This window comes from Antechinus flavipes, chromosome 6 (assembly GCF_016432865.1).
Source record: "Antechinus flavipes isolate AdamAnt ecotype Samford, QLD, Australia chromosome 6, AdamAnt_v2, whole genome shotgun sequence".
In the NCBI taxonomy this organism is placed as follows: Eukaryota; Metazoa; Chordata; class Mammalia; order Dasyuromorphia; family Dasyuridae; genus Antechinus; species Antechinus flavipes.
In genome coordinates, this window is record NC_067403.1 from 82289542 (window position 1) to 82310471 (window position 20930).

Sequence of the window (20930 nt, forward strand, 5' to 3'; positions counted from 1 at the left end):
GATTTTTAAAAATTAATTTCTCTTGTTAAATTATGATTACACTCAATTTAAGAGAAAATGTTCTTTCTAAATCAAATGAGAGAAAAACCTGTAGTAGAAGCAGTATTTTAAACAACTAGATGTTGAAAAACTTATTAAACTAGAACAGAAATACTAATCTGGGCAAATAAAATTTTATCAGTGGTATCATACTTCAAGTCATCTTCTATGTGAACATCACAATTGGTGTTACTTCTATAAAAATGGAAATAATGGCATTCTTCCTCTAACTCAACTTCATTCTGGTAGTATTTGTTGAATTACCTTCAGAAGGGTTATAAATGTTATAGAACTATGTGTGTACGTACATATATATGTATATAGTAGTAGATTTTTCATGTGTGTGTGTATTTTAAAAATAACAATAGCTTTTTTATTTTTAAAAATACATGCCAAGATGGTTTTCAACATTCATTCTTGTAAAACCTTGTTTTTAAATTTTTTCTGCCTCCTTTTCCCCTCTCTTGGAGTAATCCAGTATAGATTAAACATGTGCAATTCTTCTAAACATTTTCACATTTGTGATGCTATATGAGAAAAATAAGATCTTAAAGGAGAAAAAAATGACAGAAAAAAAAAAGCAAACAAACCATAACAACAACAAAGGTGAAAATAGTATTCAGATGTTTAAAAACAAATAGAAAAAGTAATGTCCTCTGGCGTATAACTGGTTTGACTGGCTTCCTTAGTTTCAATATGAGTATTTTTAAAGGTTGATTTCTCTCCCATTTTTCCAATAAAACTTACTGTAATATAAAGTATTCTACAATTTCAATAAAAAGATATTTTTTGAAATGACCCTGTTTGGGATTTTCTTGGCAAAGAGACTGGAATAGTTATTATTTCCTACTCCAGCTCATTTTACAATTGAGGTAAATAGGGTTAAGTGACTGCCCAGAGTCACACAGTAAGTGTCTGAGTTGAATTCACTCTCTCTCTTTTTTAAATATTTATATGTGTATGTGTATATACACACACACGTATATATGTACATATATATGTGTATATATATGTATATATATGTGTGTGTGTATCTATGTATAGTGTGTATATACATATATAGATGCATATATATACACACATATTTATATATTCCTTTTGACTTCCAGAAGTAGGAATCAGAAAACAGTGGAAGTCATATAAATTTTCAGACATAATACCTCTACCCCTCAAACAGGTACTCTGCTAATTTTGGGAAAAGTCATCCTAGCCCTATTGGAGAAGACGATAATTGCCAACATTTACAGTGTCAAAGTGCTTTTGACCCTCATGACAACCCAGGAAGTCCACCCCTTGGACATTATTAGTGCGACTTTACTAATGAGGAAATGGAGGCTTCAGGGTGTAAGATGAATTGCTTGTGGTTATTCAGATAAGGGTCATGGAAGGGATTCAGTCTCAGGTTTCTCCTGACTCAGCCCAATATTCTTTTTGCTCCCACATGTTATCAGCTCACCAACATGTAGCTACAGCTTTAAGTCTGCACATAGCACAACTTGTCCTGACAACTAGGCCCGGGCTCTTATAAAAATTGGCTTTAATCAGAATTTATGGTGTCATGTCAGCTGATATAATTTTGAACTCCTTCATTCCTCTAGCAGGAAGCAGTAGATGTCAAGTTGTCCTTGGAGTCAGGAAGACCCAAATTTAAGCCCTGCCTTTGACCCTGCCCGTATGAGTCTGGGCAAAACACCCAGTCTCTCGCTGTTTTGGGCAATCCTGGAGAACCTGAGTTTCAGAGAGGGTGCTGGATCTAAACTGACAGAAGGTGTTCCCTCATCTGAGAGTTCCCCACACCAGTGGTTGTTTTGCTTAATTATTTGTTTTTGTTTGGGCTTATTATTTTATCAATCTGTGCAGTTCCTATTGAGAAAAGGGATGCTTTTAATGGAAAAAAAAAAAAAAAAGCAATTGTTCTGCAATTTATACTTTTAGAAAACTGCCCCGAGAACTGAACAGTTAAGTGACTTGCTAAGGATGATAATCAATACGTGTCAGAGGTAGCACATAAAATGAAATCCTTCTGATTCAAACAGAAGTCTTCTACCCTCAACTGCTCTCAATATGGACACCAAAGGTGGGGGATGAGCTGATAAAAGGCTTGGCAAGCCCTCGGACCAGAAGAGGGCTTCCCCGAGCACTTCCTGTACCCCCACTCTCAGCTCCAAGAAGTTGTAGCGTGCATAATGACCTCATCCCAATAAACTGCCTTGGCCAGATGGTTGAGGGAAACCAGTAGGCCTCATACTTGTAGAAGAGTTAGGGGGGCCCCAAGCAGACCTTTACTGGTGGAATGGGCAGAAGAGAATAATTTGTGGCCATGAAGCCAGCTGAAGCAGGCACTGTGGGGCGCTTAGAGCTTGGTCAGACATAAAAGACCCCTATGTCATCCCCTACATTTTGGGACTTTGCCATTTGTCTTGAGTTCTGTCTTGCCATGGACTTCAAGGACTTTGGAAGAGAGAATAAGGCTGATGGCCTTGTGTAGTGCTCCCTCATTTAAATCCAATTCATGCATTAGTCAAGACATCATCCCATGATATCATTGGTTCTCTGAAAACAGAGGTCAAACAACTCTCAGTATATTTTATAGGTGGACTAAATTGTGAAATTAAAGAAATAAGACATAATAAATGAAATCATATTCAGTAATGGTTTCTTATTACTTATAGTAATTGGTCCCCAACCTTTTCAAAGTATAGGACACCAAAATGTGATAAGCTACTTTTTCATCCCTCCTCTCTCAATCTGTTGTCTAAGTTTGTTTAATAGAGAGATAATTGGGTCTAAAATCAGAAAGTCTTGAATTCAAATCTTGCTTCAGAACTTGCTGGTTATGTTACTCAGCGCAAGCCAGAAACTCTTGGATTCAGTTCTGTCATTTGTAAATTGGGGATAATAATTGCATCTACCTCACATGATCCTGGTAAGGATCAAATGAGATAACTTTTTTTAATTAAAGCTTTTTATTTTCAAAACATATGCATGGGTAATTTTTCAACATTACCCCCCCCACACACCTTCCACTAGATGGCAAGTAATCCAATATATGTTAAATATGGTAGAAATATGTGTTAAATCCAATATAGGCATATATATTTATACACTTATTTTGCTGAACAAGAAAATTCAAATTAAACAGGAAAAAATAAGAAAGAATAAAATGCAAGCAAACAACAACAAAAAAGTGAAAATACTATGTTGTGATTCACCCTCAGTCCCCACAGACCTCTCTCTGGGTGTAGTTGGCTCTCTTCATAACAAGATCATTGATACTAGTCTGAATCATGAGATAACATTTTGTAAACATTAAAGTATTATACAAATTCTAGCTATTAATAAATATTGTTTGGGAGAAAATGTTATGACAAAAAGCTTCTCTGATTTAGTACCCTAGTCTTAAATGAATTTGTTTCTCATCAGACACAATGGCATCCATGTTTATTTAAAAAAAACAATGCTACATATTTAACATGCATTAGACTACCTGTCATCTAGGAGAGAGGATGAGGGAAAGGAGGGGAAATTTTGGAACAGAAGGTTTTGCAAGGGTCAGTGTTGAAAAATTACCCATGCATGTTTTGTAAATAAAAAGCTTTAATAAAATTTTAAAAAACCAATGCTACATATGTGTGAGATGTTCTGTCTACAAAATGGCAATGTTTGGTACACACATGGAGTCAATGAATATTTATTAAGCACTTATGGGTCAAAGTTCTAGATCCAGAAAGAACCTTAAAGGTCTCTAGGACAGTTTCCCTCATTTTCCAGATGAGAAAACTGAGGCTTGATGAGATCACAGGAATGGTACGTATTCTGTGGGTGGTAAATCCAGGATTCAAACCCAGATGCTCTGGCTTCATTCCTCTCTATCACCCTGAGTTTCTTCCACAACCACAAAGCACTGTACTAGACTCTACAACTCCTGTCCTCAAAAACCATGTATTCTACATTGTGCACCTAAGAAAACACCAAATACATCTTATATGATTTCAAGAGCCCGGATAACTGGGAAATCACAAAAGGCCCCATGTACCTCCCGGCACAGTGCCTGGAACATGCTAGGTACTTCATGAAAGCTCACAGAATTGAATTAAATGGAATTAGCTCAGTCAAACTTAACTGCCACCTGTTCCCAGCTTTCCTTTCTCTCTCCATTCACTCGTATGGAATGCCTCCTATACCCAGAACACACTGAAATCCTTAAAGGTTCAGGGAACCTTCACCAATTCTTCCCTGAAGCTCCCATATGAAAGTATATTCTTCCTCCTCAAAAATGATTTAGAGTACTTAATCAGGGTCGCTTTTCCTACTCTGTGATCGGTGTGCTCACATGTCCTAGCAGCCCTCAAAGACTGTAAGGTCAAGGACCATCTTTGTTCATATCTGTATCGCCAGTACCCAGCTCAAAAACTTGCATATCATTGACACTTCGTAAATGTTAATTGAAAGAAATGGTTGCTTTTCTGACAAAACAGGGAGAAAAACAGGGCCTTCTTCCTTTTGTACCATATGGTTATTTCTTATCTCTGTGAGGAGAATTAAGTATGTTTCAGGTGCCTTTCAATCAAACCCATATGGTGTTGATCACTATCCACATTCACTAGTGAGAGAACTTCTTTCATATATACGTATGTTCAGTCTGAAATGTTCTATCTCTTGCCAGATACCAGGCAGATACAATTTCTTTCCTTTCCCCTTCCTATTTTTTCATTTAACATTTTCTTCTGCAGTTACATATGCTATCTTCCTTTACTTCACTATAAACTACAAGACTTACTTTTCCTGATAAATAAATTCATTAAACATTATTTAGTGCAGTAGTTAGCCAAAGCTAAAAGGAAGTTCCCTTGAAATCTGGTGTCTAATGAATACTGAAGCCAAGCTCAATATATTAAAGGAAGTAATTAAGAAGGCACCCCATTGTTTCTAGTTATTCGAAGTCAATAAGATCAGTGATTTTTTTTTTTTATTAACTATAAAATGTAAGGTACTTTAAGAACTTCTCCAATTGTTTCATTCATTAAATCACTTATATCCCCTAGTTCTATGTTTGGCATCTAGTGCTTAATAAATATGTATGTATGGATTGGTTATTTCTTTAAAAATTGAAGATCCAAAATTTAAGCTTGATTACCAGGAAAGAAGTCAGAGAGGAAAGAAAAGTGAAAACATAAAAGGAGGGAAAAATAAATAAATAAAAGAAGTAGGGGAAATTTTCACCCTGAAGTGGAACTTAGTTCCTTATTTTGTATTATATCTTTTTTTTAAATAATGATGTTATATTATTCCAATTGAGTTGTAAGTTCCTTAAGGACATGGATTGTTTTATCCCCTTTTGTATTCTTAGTGCAGTACCTGGATACAAGTCAAATCAACAATCATATTTTCCCTTTAATTGTTCAATTAATTGGTCAGTTCATCCATGTATTTGTTTGTTTTAGCATTTATTTTTTAAAGATTTTGAGTTCCAAATTCCCTCTATCTCCTTCTAGTCCTTTCCCAACCCATTGAGAAGGCAAGTGATATGATACCCATTATACATTTGAAATTTCCCCAAACACATTTTTATATTAGCATTCAACAAACATTTATGAAGTGCCTATTAACTACCAGATTTAGGGAATACAAATAAAAGCAAAAATAGGCCTGCCTTAAAAAAAAACTTACAATCTAATAGTTGTATATACAGTAGGCAGATGGCAAATATTTATTTTAATAAGGATAAGTAAAAGTAGAGCTCGGGAGAGAGAAAAGTAGAGAAAGAAAACAGAACAATGCTAGTTATGGAGCCTTATAGCTACTGTATTTGATTTGGTCTTAAAAGATTTGTTTGATTATTCAAAATACAAAATAATATACTGGAGAACATCTTATCCGAAGCAGCAACTAAGGGAGCCAACATTAATACTTTAAATGAATGAATGCCCTGACCAGAAAGAATTTTCTTCTGTTTGGGATTAGAAATTTCTTGACCATTTTATTTTTCATATTTAGCTTTTGTCTCCAATAGGATATGTAGAATGAGGGGCAGCCTTCATCCTCACTCCCAGCTCCACAAGTAACATTGATTTACTTAAAGCTTTGAACTGGATATCAGGATATTAGGAACACAGATTTAGACTTAGAGGTCATCTACTCTAAAATTTTTCCCTTCTCTCATTTCACAAGTGAGTAACCAAGACCCAGAGAGTCAATCAACTCCATTCAACTAGTAAGCAGCACAGCAAGAACTAGATTTTAGATTTTCTGATTCTAAATCTAGTGCTTTTTCTATGCCATCATGCTGTTATATAGCAATATAGTGAGAGAGAGAGCCAAAAATATAGCAAAAAATAAATCCAAAAAAGTACAAAACCCCAAAAATCTGAGTTAATCAAAGCAAGATCTTATGAACTTTCTTTCTTCCTATTCCCCCCAAAAAAACCAAACCCCAAACCTCAGAGTCTATGATAATGACTTGTATGCCAGTGGATACTAACCACAATTCAGTCTGAGGCAAAGATAAGATTTTGGAATAGGGAGTATCCTTAGACATAATCTGATCTTGCCATTCATTTTGTGGATGAAAATTTCCTTTTAAATGGATTCTGTGACATTTGAACAGTCTCAGCATATGCATAGACAAACAGCATCAAATTGGAATCCCTGGCCCTTGCCTGTGAATTCTTTCAAGATTCCAGTGAATATGCTAGTTTTAGGATTTGTATTTGGCAACTTCACAACTTGGTGTTGCAGTAATTCAAAAAAGGATCATTTTCAGAGCCCAGGCTCTTTTTCTATAGGTTTTCACCATTAGAGACACGTCTCTTCCTCCCACTTGTTGCTTCGATTCTGTCTCATTTCTAGTCTTCCTCCCCCCCCCCCTTCACTATTTAGAATTTTTCAGATAAGTCATCTCAATAATTGTGACTTTTCTGCCTGTAACATTAAATAGGGAAAATGAATCAGCCGTTCCTCCTGGAAGCCTTATTTCACTCTACAAAACCCCTGCCAGAATAGCTTTGTTGTTGTTTGTCCTTAGTTCTTGAAGAAAACCATGATCTCAGGGAGGTGATGCTGTGACACGCAAGTGACTTGAACTTACATGAGGGAGGACTGGACAAGGTCACCTGCCTCAGTTTCCCCTCAGAGCCATATGGGTCAGTGGCCAGATATAGATCAGGAAACTGGAGATGGCCCTGGATAAACAGCTGTTATGTTCCTATAGACAAACAAGAAGGTAAAACCTTGGATGAGAGGTCAGCAGGACTTCTTCTTATAATACTATTTATTCCCTTTTTCTTGCTATTATAATCAAAAGATCGCAGAATCATGATATCTGAGTTTTAGAAGGGACCTCGAGGGCAGTTTTGTCCAATCCAGAAAGAAAAGTATTCTCACTTTAAAAATATCACCAAACTGTCCAGCCCCTGTTTGAAAAAGAGGGAGAATCCTCACCTTTGAAGGCAAGTTCGTCCATTAAACCTGAAATTTACAGTTCCCACCCACAGATTCTGATTCTACCTTCTGAGCCCAACAAAATGGGAACAAGGCAAATCTTTCCTCCAAAGGACAGTCTTTCAGATGCCCTAACATGTCTCCCCTGAGTTGTTTTGTTTTGTTTTTCTGGACTAAATATACCCAGTGCATTCACTTCATCCTCCTACTATATGGTCTCAAGGCTGGTCACCATTCTGGTCCCTTAGGTTATCACTACTATGATTTCCTGAACTGAACATGTTTAAAAGGATCTGATGGAGGTGGAATATTCCATATTCCTGGAAGCTCTGCCATTCTTAATCCAGCCCAAAGTTACATTGGCTTTTGTGGCTGCCATATCATACAATAGATTTATATTGAGTTCCAAGATTTTTATCAGGGCAAAAAAACCCAACTGCTATCTTAGATGATCTCCTCTAAGTCTTAGAATCTCCTCTGTTGATCCAATTCCAGATATAGCTTGTTGCCTGTAGAGTTCCCTTAATCTCAATCTCTGCAGTGACTGATTTGAATATATCCTTATCCCATCTTCCTCTGCTCCCACTCATCCCAACTCAACATCTATGTCCCTGGATGTCTTGTTAGACTTTCCCCAAGAGGGTGGAGGTGGGGAGGGAGGCAGAAAAAATTGGAACACAAGGTTTTGCAAGAGTGAAGGTTGAAAACTATCTTTGCAAATATTTGGAAAACATAAAAAGCTATTATTATTAAAAAAAATTCCCCTCCCCCAAAGGCTTAATGTTTTTAGCATTATAAGGGGCCTCTCATGTAGAATAACTTCAAGTTGCAAAAAAAAAAAAAATTGGTTCAGTAGACTTGGGCATCCTGATCAGGATGACTGGACATGGCCCTAGATGCAAAGGGAGACCCTGCCTTTTTTTTTAAAATAATTTTTTATTGATAGAACGCATGCCAGGGTAATTTTTTACAGCATTATCCCTTGCATTCACTTCTGTTCCGATTTTTCCCCTCCCTCCCTCCACCCCTTCCCCCAGATGGCAAGAATCCTTTAAATGTTGAATGGGTTGCAGTATATCCTAGATACAATATATGTGTGCAGAACCAAACAGTTTTCTTGTTGTACAGGGAGAATTGAATTCAGAAGATATAAATAACCCGGGAGGAAAAACATAAATGCAAGCAGTTTATATTCATTTCCAGTGTTCTTTCTCTGGGTGTAGCTGCTAATGTCCATCTTTGATCAATTAAGGCTCTCTTTATCGAAGAGGTCCACTTCCATCAAGAATACATCCTCAAACAGTATCGTTGTTGAGGTATATAATGATCTCCTGGTTCTACTCATTTCACTCAGCATCAGTTCATGTAAGTCTCGCCAGTCCTCTCTGTATTCATCCTGCTGGTCGTTCCTTACAGAACAATAATATTCCATAACGTTCATATACCACAATTTACTCAACCATTCTCCAATTGATGGACATGAGACCCTGCCTTTTTAAACTAAGGTCTTTCCCCATTTTATTTGAGGTAATACCCATTCAATAATTAAATGTTAGGTAAGAATTGAAACAAAAGAAAGCCTAATTTCCTACAAATTTGGGAGCACCTGAGTGGTATAGTAGATAGAGTGCTGGGTCTAGAGTCAAGAAGACTTTCTTTCTGAATCTGACTTCAGACACTTTAGCTGTATGATTCTGGGCAAGTCACTTCACCCCATGTGCCTTGGTTTCCTCATCTGTAAAATGAGTTGGAGAAAGAAATGGTCAACCACTCTAGTATCCTTGCCAAGAAAAGCCCAAATGCAGTCAAGAAATTGAACATGACTAAAAAAAATGATTGAACAACAAGAACAAATGAGGGTTTGATTTATTGTTTTCTAGATTGTTTAACACTTCAGAATGGTGGAGAAAATAATAATCCAGATTAAACTGAAAAATGTGTAATGTATACTTTTCTTTTAGAAAGCTGGTTGTTAAATATTTATTAGTACACGATTGTATTCTAATTTACATATTTATATCCATAAATTTTATATTTTGTATACTTTGTATTAATTTTATATTTACGTACATATAAGTAGAATATACACTTCTTGAAAACATAGATTGTTTCAGTTTTGTTTTTATGTACCCAGAACCTAGTACAATGCCTGACACTTAATAAGAGATTAATGAATGCTTAATAAAAAAAAAAAAAGAAAAAAAGAAAGAATTATCAGAACTAAATTGAAAGCTCTGGAAACTCCTATGTGGTGATTAAAAAAGTTTGAAGGATAGTTTCTGGACAATTTAATAATTGTATTAATAAGAACAGAACATGATTAATAAAAGAATAGTCATTTGGCCTTTTCTCTTATGTCAAAGATCTCTCAAATGGGAGTTGGCTCACAGTTTATAAACCCTTGGAAAAGAAGGTGTTCCCAGGGGTGCATAATTAACTCTGATTAGTTAACACATTGAGAAGTGGATTATCTTGGGAGAGAGTCATACCTCACTCAAATCTCATACAAAGAGACTTCCATATCACTTATCTTGATAATAGGGAGAATCTACAATTCTCCAGACTATTCTGAGCAAATAATGAAAAGGAATATACCCACTAAGCCAAACTTAGAATTTCTTTTACTGTCTGACTGGTGAGACCTTGACCTGGATAAATATCTAAGATTTTTCACACTGGTAGATTTCTGGATAAAGAAATAGAAAAAGGAAAAAAAAAAAAAAAACCTTGACTCTAACATAATTAATTATTAAATATGAGTGAAATAATTCATTTCTTATAACTCATTATATGTAATAGAAACAAATTGCTCAAAGTATTATTACCAACACTTCCCAATTCACTGAAGGAGAGAGTAATAACAGTACATTCTCTTGTTGATTCTTTATTGGAAATAAAATTAGAAAATCTTAAATGTGGCTCTAACTTGTTTAAGTATATAAGAAATATAGAATCTGTTTAGGAGAGGTGAACTGAATAGCTCAGATTTTATAGCTGCTTAAATACAAACAGGAAAAACATCAGAGAGGAATGTTTCTCTTGTAACTAGCAAGGTACATTGGGTTTCAAAACAATCCCCAAAAAACAAAAATCAAATTATTTTGAGGGAAGGCCCTAGTTCTGAGTCTGAAGTCAAAAATTGTAAATGATGGAGTCTCTTTTTCCTCATCTTAATTCTAGAACAAACACTAAATATTGAACTCAAAAGTGATTGTAATAAGGTGAATACCTCAGGTATGAGGATCCCATGATGAAGGGGGAGGAGAACTGTTCCTTTTACTAAAGCTGCATTCCCTTTAAAATTATCACTCTGAAACTATATTAATTATGTTCCCATTAAGAAACTGTATTCCCTTTTGATCTGTGATCCCTTTTGGAGTCTCAGTCCGTCCTGGGGAAGGCATAAGCATCTAAGCCTTTGAACCTTGGCTCCTGAAGCCCCAAGACTCCTTAAAAGGGCAGTATCTGGACGCATTCTTCACAGAAGGTCCAAGCAATTTGCTAGAACCCTGCTCACTGATTCTCAGCGTAAAATTCCATTTCCCAATAGAACTCTGCCACTATAGAAGTCAGTTTCTTAGCAAACTGGTTTCTATCCAACAATAAACTTTCATTTTGCAATTAATAATTCGGGATAAGTGAATTCTTTCACTTTTAAACTTGTGGCCGATTAAAAGGGAATTTTAACAACTCTCTTATTGCTACTAACCTCATCACCACCAGGAATTTAGGGGATTCAAATCTCATCAATGAGATCATTCATTAATTCAGTAAGTTTCCACTAAGTGCTAATTAATTTTGTGCAAAGCATAGTAATAATAGATATTGAGATAAGATATTTTCAACACAGATATTGATTTTCAAGAACTCTTAACATTTAATGGGAGGAAAGACACACAGATACTTATGATGCAAGGAAAAGGAAAGGGTGAAGGAGAGGTTCAGGCAAAGAATAATGAAAACTGTCAGGAGGGAAAGATCATTTTCACACAAAAGAGGGAAATTGCAGATAAAACTTCATTTAACTAGGACACCTAAATTGAGCCTTGAAGGGATGAACTTCAATAGATGAAGAATGGGGTAAAGGATTCCTATCCGTGCACTATATAAGAAAAGCATGAGCAAAGATACAGAGATGGAAGATATGGGACGTTGAAAACACATTGAGGGTAGTTCTTTGTGGTTTAAATATAGAGTGTATGAAATAAGGCCAGGGAGGTAGAATGGAGCCAATGCAGAGGGTCTTGAAGGCCAAAAGAAAAGTTTATACTTTGATCAATAGGCATTTGGGAGCCCCTGGAGGTTTTTGGAAAGAATAACATGATCACAGCAATGCATTAGGAAATCATTTGGTCAGGGCTATGAGGGATAAATTCAGAAAACAGAGACAAGAGAGCACAGGTGAAAAGATAATTATGTTATAATTATATATGGCCTCATTTACAGTAGAAGTAAAGGATAACAAAATGAGAGGTGAAGAGATACAATCAAATGGACTTGGCAAGTGATTCGATATTGAACCTGCTGTGGTAGTGGGCCATTCACATGGAGATATTGCTGAAACTATGGAAATGGAACTCTAGTCAGGGATTGGAGGTGGAAACCTAGATCTGCATAGTGGTACTTACTAGAATCATGATTCTAGTCAAGATACCAATGGAAAGAACATTCATAGAAAGGAAAATAGGGTCATAGACAGAACCCAGGGAACAGTTATGCTTGGAGTGATTTTGTCATCTATGAAAAATAGAGATTTTTTTCTGATGTATGTAATCCTCGCTACCAGGCTGTATCTTGCTAGGTATTTTCTGCTTGTAGTATGTTGTCTTATATAATCTGCATTGACCAATCAATATGATGATGATTATAAGGATATCTAACTTGGTGGACCTATGCTGGTTTATATAGGTTTAAGATAGTAACTCTACTTTTATAATATTTAATACTATTTTCAAAATGTAATTAGTTTATACATTATTGATATCTGTTAGCTGAGAACCATAAATAAGGAGGGCCTCCCAGAGATACTATACATTTCCCATATATTTAATCTATATTGTATTATATTTATTTGTGTTTAGTTTTTCCTTTATTAAATATAAAAACTTTGAGGGCAATAACTGTTTGGGTTTTTTTTTGGGGGGGAGGGGTTTAAAGACTGGGCCTTCCTAACTTACCCAGGATGGAGGTTTAGGAGATACTCACTGGTCTGGTCCAACTCTGATATGTTTGGGAGTTTCAACCTGTTTTCCCACCTGATCTGGGTCATTCCTCCTCAGCCAACTTGGTGTCTCCTCTGTACTCTAATTCCTTGGATTTAAACCATTAATACTAAACTTAATGGAGATACCTGAATGATCTAGCCCACTTCAGAGTTTGAAATCCTCAAATTCAAGAATTTTGCCAGCTTTTGTTTCCCTGGAAGCAAATATTATCAATATGTGTGACTATCCCCAAACTATTTCATTTTTGTAATACTTGGCATTAAAATGAATCATAAAAAGTCATCTTTTTTAAATGGTCAGCTTATCAGACTATCCTACTTTGCTCCTCCTATTTCTGTATAAGTATTCTTTCTTTTTTCCCCTCCTGGCTCATACTGGTGAATTTATTGGTATAGGAGAATTCCCTGTATGAAAATAAAGCAGATTATCCTTAATCTTTAGTCTTAGAAAGTTGCTGGGGTTAAATCTATAAACACAAAGGTATATGATACATATGTAAGATTTAGATAAGCTATCCCTGTATCTATTTATTTTCATAATTCTACCTCCATTTTTCACTTCCTTCTTATATCTGAAAATATCATGATTCTCCCTGCTAACCAATTGGGTTTTTTTTTTTTTTCATTCTTAATTGAATGAGCTTCTGAAATCTATGACAGTGCAGTAGAAAGAGTTGGAGACACTAGCCCTTAGCTGAATCCCAAGTCTCCTACTTACTACCTTTATGATGTTGTACATGTCAGTTAACTTTTTTGGACTTCACTTTCCTCATCTGTAAAACGAGGGGCTGGAATTGAGTTGCAAAAGGGTTTGATATTAGGAAGAACTTTCCAAGAATTAGAGCTGTCCAAGAGTGTAATGGACTGTTTTCATTGATATGCATTCCCTCAGCTCGGAGTCTTAAAGGAAATGCTGGCTGACCTTTTGTCAAGTATGTTATAATGGGGATTCCTTTGCATGTCTGGGTTGAATTGGATAGCCACTGAAATCAATACCAGCTATAGAGCTATACGTAACACAGTGGCTAGAGCACTGAACCTGGAACCAGGAAGAACTGAATTCAAGTATAACTTCAGGCTCTTTCCAGCTGGTGATCTTTTATAAATCACTTAATTTCTATCTTTTTCAGTTTCCTCATCTAGAATGTATGGAACCAACCTACCAGAATTAGTGTGAGGATAAAATAATAGTTACAAAGTGCTTTGCAGACCTTAAAGCTCCATCTGAATGCTAGCAGTTATTATTATAACTATTATTATTCAGGGTACACAGTTGATCTTTAATAAATGCTCATTAATTGACTGATTATGGTTCTGCCCACTGCATTCTGGGCTCATTTTCACCTGAATCTTTATGTTCTGGCCAGCAGCAGGCTGGCTCAGGAATGTGTTAGCAGAACTTTTACAAACAAAATGATTGATAATCAACTCTCTATGTTACCTTTGCAGATATGAGTTGCCAGGAATATATGCCTTAAACTTTGTTTTGAAAAACTCCCTGGGTGGTGGAGGCATCGCATCCTTGAGAAATGACCCACAAGTATGTATCTAGATTTTGAATGGTGTTTATTTTATAAGCCTATGTGAAAGGATGTTGTGACTAATCAGTTTATAGCTATACCCTGACAGAAGCGTTACTGGAGACTCTCTGACTTATTTTTGTGCTTAATATTCATTACAATTCAAGATGACCAACTGAGAGAGAAAGACAAATAAATTTCCATCATAGCTACTTCTGGTAGTAAAACTTATGTGTGCTTGATTTAAAAATAATCATCATATTATACTTAATCAACAATTATTATGTTAATCAATAAGAATTTGGAGTTTGTCAAGTAAAGAGGAAATTGTAAAGTAACTACTGAAAACTAAGTAGGGGAAAAATGATTGGCTGGAAAATGAATAACTGAGTAGTATGGGGTCAGTGAAATCTTTATCTAAGAGAAACAAAGACAGGAATAAGAATAATTAGAATCTCCTGAAGTACAAGCTGAGAGATCAGGCTGAGGGTAGAGTCCGGACCTGCTAGAATATAGGATAGCCCACAATAGCCACATCAGGGACTAAACATCAGAGGATGAATCCAAACCCCATCTGTTCTTTGGAAATTTCCCTCTTAAACTGAATCCTTGTTCAGTATCCAGGGTAAGTCTTATTAGTATATTTCTTTGCAGATATAAATTAGTTGTTAGATATTTTATTTTTAAACAAATAGGTTAAAGTTTTACCTGGAAAATATCTGAATTTAGTTTAGTGATATTGGCAGATATTCCAGCATGCACTCCCATCTACAATGTCTTCTTTCAGGAATATAGTAATAGGAAAGGGTTTATTGATTAGCCCATGGTATCTGATCTTGAAAAATTAGACTGGCTTGACTTATTCACTTTTGCCTTTTTAGTTCTTCACTTTTAAAGTATTATAGAGAAAAGTCACAAGTCCAACTGCCTCAACAAACAACACCAAAAAAGTATTATAGATAAGACAAAGGTGTTATAAATAAAACTGCTCCTTTGGACATCCTTCAGCCCTCTGGGATCTAGCCAACATAGATCTGACTCTGTCCTGAAGACTACAACCCTTAAAAAATTGTGGGGAGAAAAGACCATTTTTCAACTTGGCAGATGAGATTAATTGCATTGTTAGAAAGACAGCTTCTATGATGCTGCTCAAAATGCCCCAATTCCTAAATTCTACCATACATCTGTAAAAAGGAAAACAAAAATGTCACATGTGGGCAGTCAGTATCCACATGGCTATTAGGATCCAGACTTTCTGAGCCATATTGTGCTGAAGTAAAGGGAAACAGTAGTTTTCCTTTTGGGTTGGGTAGCGTCTTCCTGAGGCACAGAAAAAGTAGATTATATTATGATTCTCTAATGGAAGACCAATTTCAAAGTAGAAACTCTTCACGTTTGTTAGTCCTGGGCTAGTAAAAGGTAAGAGAGAATTAATTGGTATTGATATATTAGCCAGCCAGCCAGTTAATCAATAGGCATTTGAGGGTGTATCCCCTATAAGGTACTGGGAACTGGGGGGAGGAAAAGAAAAGCAAAAAAGGAAAGAGAGGAGAGACATGTTCATAGGCTCCTGCCTTCAAAAAGGTGGAACTTAATTTATGCAGTAAGCATGGATGTTTCTGAGATACCTTGAATACAAATTACATGAGTTGGTTGAGAACTCATCAGCTCATCATAATCCTACTCACTCTTTTATAACCAGAGGCAGTTAAGAGGCCAGGGGGATAGAGCATGGGGCTGAGAATCAGGAAATCCTCAGTGGGAAACTCACAGCAGGTCCTTACTAGCTTGTGGCATGTAATGGAACCTTGTTCAAACTCATATTCATCATCTGTTAAATAGGGATAATGAGTGCTTTTTCCTCAGGTCAGGACCAAGTGGGATAATATAAATAATGTAATTTGCAAACCTAAGGACTATCTAAATGTTATCAGTCTTAGATTGTTTTATAGGGTAATGAGTTCTCTTATCAATGGTGGTAACTAATTAAAAAAAAAAAAAAAACCTCTTAGGAAACACCTAATATGTGCTTAATTGCTTAATAAGATTGTTACCGACTTCAAGGAGTTTATATTCTTAAGCAGAGGATAAATGAATACTTGTTGGGGTCATTGTAAAGTTGATTTCATGTTTAGGGACAGACTGGATAGACTGAGAGCCTGCTATATTATGAGATTCTTATGAGAATATATTAAATACTACATTCATGTAGGATCAGCAAACAGAGATTTAAATAGAAAAAAAAAAAAGTAGCTTGAGGAGGAGAATATGCCCCTTTGGAATTTACTTCAGATCTTGAACTTGTAACAGCCTACAGCTTCCACATTTTCCTCTATTGCATCTGATTCAGATCTCACTTCAGACACTAGCTGTGTGCCTTTGTCTGCCTTAGTTTCCTCATCTGTAAAATGGGGATAATAGCAGCACCTACCTCCTATGGTTTTTGAGAGGATCAAATGAGATACATTTATAAAGTACACTGTAAACCTCAAATTGCCATGTAAATGATAGATATCACTATTAGTGCTTTTCTGTTTCTTCTTGCTAAATTTGGCATCATCTAAGTCTTAATATTTTATGTATACACAGAAATATCCTTATTTATAATATCATAACCTTAAGTTGGAAATACATAAATTTGGCTTCAGTATAACAGTGTGGATTGTTTCTAATCAGTCCATTGTAGGCATTTAGGGCAGGACTCTTGGGGCTAAGATAACTTTAGAATGCAGAGGATTGGCTGAAGAATGGGAATGTGGAATGGAATTACCATAGTAGCAAACATTGTTTAATTATTCTTTTTTTTAATCTAAGTTAATAAGCAACATGACATCTTTGATGAGATAAGAAGCTTTGGTAATTATCAACAGAAAAAATTTTTTTATTTCAATGACTCTAAGAGAAAGTTTAGAGCTATCCAAAAGGAAAATGAGCTAAGTAGTGAGTTCCCTGTCAGTGGAGGTCTTCCAAACTTACTGGATGACCACTTATTGGGAATTCTTGGAGTACCAGTTTCAATAGACCTTATTTTCTGTCTGGAAATTTTCCACTGATTTTTTTCTTTCAATCTGTTTTATTTCCAACTCTATCCTCTAGTTATGATTTCTGTCATTCATGGATTGTCTCCCAATTTACACACCAAACCCTTTTATTTATTTTCCTTGAATAAAATGTACCTATTTTAGACTGTATTCTTTTTGTAATTCTCTTCTTCTGGGTCTGCTGTTTGAGTTGCTCTGTATTATGGGGTGCCTAATTGCATTTTTGATAATCTTAATATTTGATAAAATCTCACTCACTGAAGTCAGCTGAAATAGAAGTTACTTTCCCAAAACCTCTATCTATGTAACATTGAATCAAAGCAGTTATGATGGAATAGGCAATAAGCTTAATGATTTCTATTTATTCAACAGGGCAAAGCTCTTGGACAAATGCTATTGGACTTCCAGATTAAAAATGTTCCTGATTTAAAATCCCTAGTAGAATGACCAAAACAAGTACATCCACTTTGGGGAAACTTAATGTTTCCTAATGAAAACATAAAACTGAAACTAAAACAAAGAACCAAAGGAGTAAATATCATAAATAAATAGTAGCAGGGTGACTCAACAGCTACATCACCAGCAAGAAGTCATCAGTGGGAGGGAGAGGGTAAGTGATTTTGAGAAAAAGATACCAAAGTGTTCATGTTCTATGCAATAATCACTTAGGTTGGCTTAATCTATCATTTATGTTTTCTTAGCATTTAATGGAACTTTTCTGTATTTTCTATAAAATATATTCATTACATGATGATAAAAACAATATTCTTTACACACACACACACTTATACTTTGCCAGCTTTAGTGCTCATCTGTGAGCAATATATCTTATTCTTTGTTAGTGCCTCTTCAGATTTCTTGCCACTTATAAATGATACAAGTCCTCATGCATCGGGAGTATAGAGTATAAATTTGGGATCAATAGTCGTCCTCAATTCTATTCTATAGAATGAGTACTATTTGAAAACAGTGTGTTTTTTCAGACAGCTCTCTTTGGGGAAAATAATATGATATCCCAATATTCAAAATGCTATGTTGGAAGTCAGAAGATATGAAATTTAAAAGTACACTCAGTTAATATGTGAATATAAAATAGATGCTTGCCATTAAACTGCCTAGGTTGACAGGAATGCCTCATAGTTGAGACATATTCTGTACCCCCAAAGACTTTTTTTTAACCAACAATTTAGCTACTTTGAAGAAAACTTTTGTGGTATAATGGAAAGAAAACTGTATTTAGATTTAGAAATTAGAGATTAGATCACCAATAAACATTCATTAAGCACTTACTGTGTGCCAGGTACTGTGCTAAGCACTGAACATGGGTTCAAATTTTGATTCTTCTATGAATTATCCCCATGTGATCTTTAGCAAATCACTTAACCTCTATGGGCCTCAGTTTCTTTACTGTTAAAACAAGGAGTTTGAACCAGATGGTCTTGATATCTCTCTTTAAATCTTGTGAATGTATCTGAAAGGGTGATGCTTCCTAGCTTGGGCCAAATTCTACACGGTGGCAGAATAGTGCTGTACTAAATTTGTAAACTATTTTGTTTTACTTAAAAACAATATATTTTTCCATCTTTCAGTTCATGGATGAATTCTTTGAGCTTGACACCCCTCTGATAGTTCCATATCAGTAATGCTCGCCCCTTTACCCACAATCTTATTGCCAATGGCATAGGCAGAGTAAGAATTTCTGCTTTATCATTTATTCCTTATAAAATAAAGAGAATTCGGATCTGATGGGGATCTTAGGAATCACTTTAGATATAAGAAAACTGAGGTACAGAAGTATAATAACTTGCCCAAACTCTCAGAGCCAGTTAGTAGAAAGACCAGGTCCTGAATTCTGTTATTCAAACTCGCAGGTCAGGCTCTTTCTACACCATCAGATAGAATAAATGGGACATTGGATCAAATGTCCTCTGTGAAACCTACTATACCTCAAAACTTCTGAGTAGACTGGTATTCTCAATTCTGCCAGTTTTCTTGTAATTTTATAATAAAAGCCAATATTCCACAATACACTACTTTTCAATTATATAGCTGTCTTGTCCCAATGAAGGGCAGAGAATTCAGCTCTGAATCAACTGTGCTGGACAGTGGGAAAAACTGACACCTTGATAGTTAGGGTGAAGTGGTCTTCCACATTGGAAAGTGGTGTTTTTTCCAAGGGAGTGGGAATTCAATCCCATGGTATTGTTCTTTGAGTTTGGGGAACTTCCACTAATTTTGTAATTGTCCAACCACTACTCATAAACTTACATTTGTGCTATGGCAAATAAACATATTCATAAATGTATTATTGAGAAAGAAGAAAGCTGGAAAAAGACTGACACAGTAACGTATCAATTTCTATGGATATTACAAATTTTACTTTATTAAAAAAAATACTTTCGAAAAGGATTTGAGTTCTGGCTTTTATTACCTATGTGACTTTGAGCGAGTCCCATAATCTCCCTGGGCTTCAGTTTCCCCACAGGATTTCTAATATCCCTTCTGATTTGCTCCTAAATAAAATATGAATACACGACACCATTATATCTAATTTGTTTGAATACATATATGTCTTCTAATTAAAAAGAAGAAATATGAGCACATTAAGGCAAAAGAAATTATTTTACATCATAACAATGCATAAAATATTTAAATAAAAATGAGTTTAAATTATATGGAAATTAAGCTGTTTTCTATGCTATGTTATTTTTTCAAGTGTGAAAACTTCAGAGGATCACTCAAAATGCTTTGTCCTACAAGGTGATACAGCTCTAGATTCTGTTATTCTAAAATGTTAGTGAGTCGATTTTGGATTCCTACCAAACCAAAATGAGTATTGCTCATTTTAAAGTTGGATGACATTTTAGTTTGGCAGCAGATTTTATTGAGTGTCCTCCTGAGCTCAGCATACTTAAAATAGGTCTCACTTTAGTTAATAAATGTGATTCCAGGACTGTTTTACTAAACTGAAGTTTTAGAAATCGTATCATGGAGTGGGAGACTTCATGACATAAAGTAACTTTTTTGTGAAAGTAAAGACTTCTTTCACATTTGAATAATCACTCTCATTTGATCTTTTATTAGTTTTGATTGTTATGTACCAATGATCATTAAGAAACCCTGATCAACTGGATGAGTTCCCTCAACAGAGAGATAAAATCGCCAGAACCTTTGTCATGTAGAGACATCACTCTTTTCATTGGATTCTTGAAGAAGCCCTTTGCTTTGAAGATACGATGAACTAACTCCTGAGGGCCTCCACTAATCTCTTCAGGTGTACTGAGTGAATTCTTCAAAATGAGCAGGGGTCCTTCAAGTCACCCCCACTGCAGCTGCATCGGACTTCCTGACAATGGGACAAGCTCGCACTAACTTGGCTTGGAGATAGCAGGAATCTCCAAACAAAGATAAGATCTATTAGTAGTCGCAAAGCAATTCAGTAAACAATTAAACTGGCTGATGCTATCAAGTCCTATCTCTCTCTCTCTCTCTCAGATATCCTTTCCAGAGTTTACAGAAGGCCAATTTTTGTCTTGTTCAGGGAAGTATAGTGTGCTAGGTTGGGGGAAAGGAAAGTAGTAAGTGTTTATTGTGTGCCAGGCCCCGGGTCAAGTGCTCCACACATAGGATACTAGGACTGCAGTTGGGAAGAGCTGGTTTAAAATA

The 20930-nt window shown here is 35.6% G+C and overlaps 1 protein-coding gene across 1 annotated transcript in view; it reads left to right on the forward strand.

Moving 5' to 3' along the window:
• Window positions 1–19670, forward strand: part of LOC127541401 (uncharacterized) — a 142304-nt gene extending 122634 nt beyond the window's left edge. The window contains exons 21-22 of the mRNA XM_051966684.1: window positions 14153–14243; window positions 17637–19670. Of these exons, the coding sequence (XP_051822644.1) occupies window positions 14153–14243; window positions 17637–17711 (166 nt within the window). The 3' untranslated portion in view covers window positions 17712–19670. The remainder of the gene's footprint in view (window positions 1–14152; window positions 14244–17636) is intronic.
• Window positions 19671–20930: the final 1260 nt, after the last annotated feature.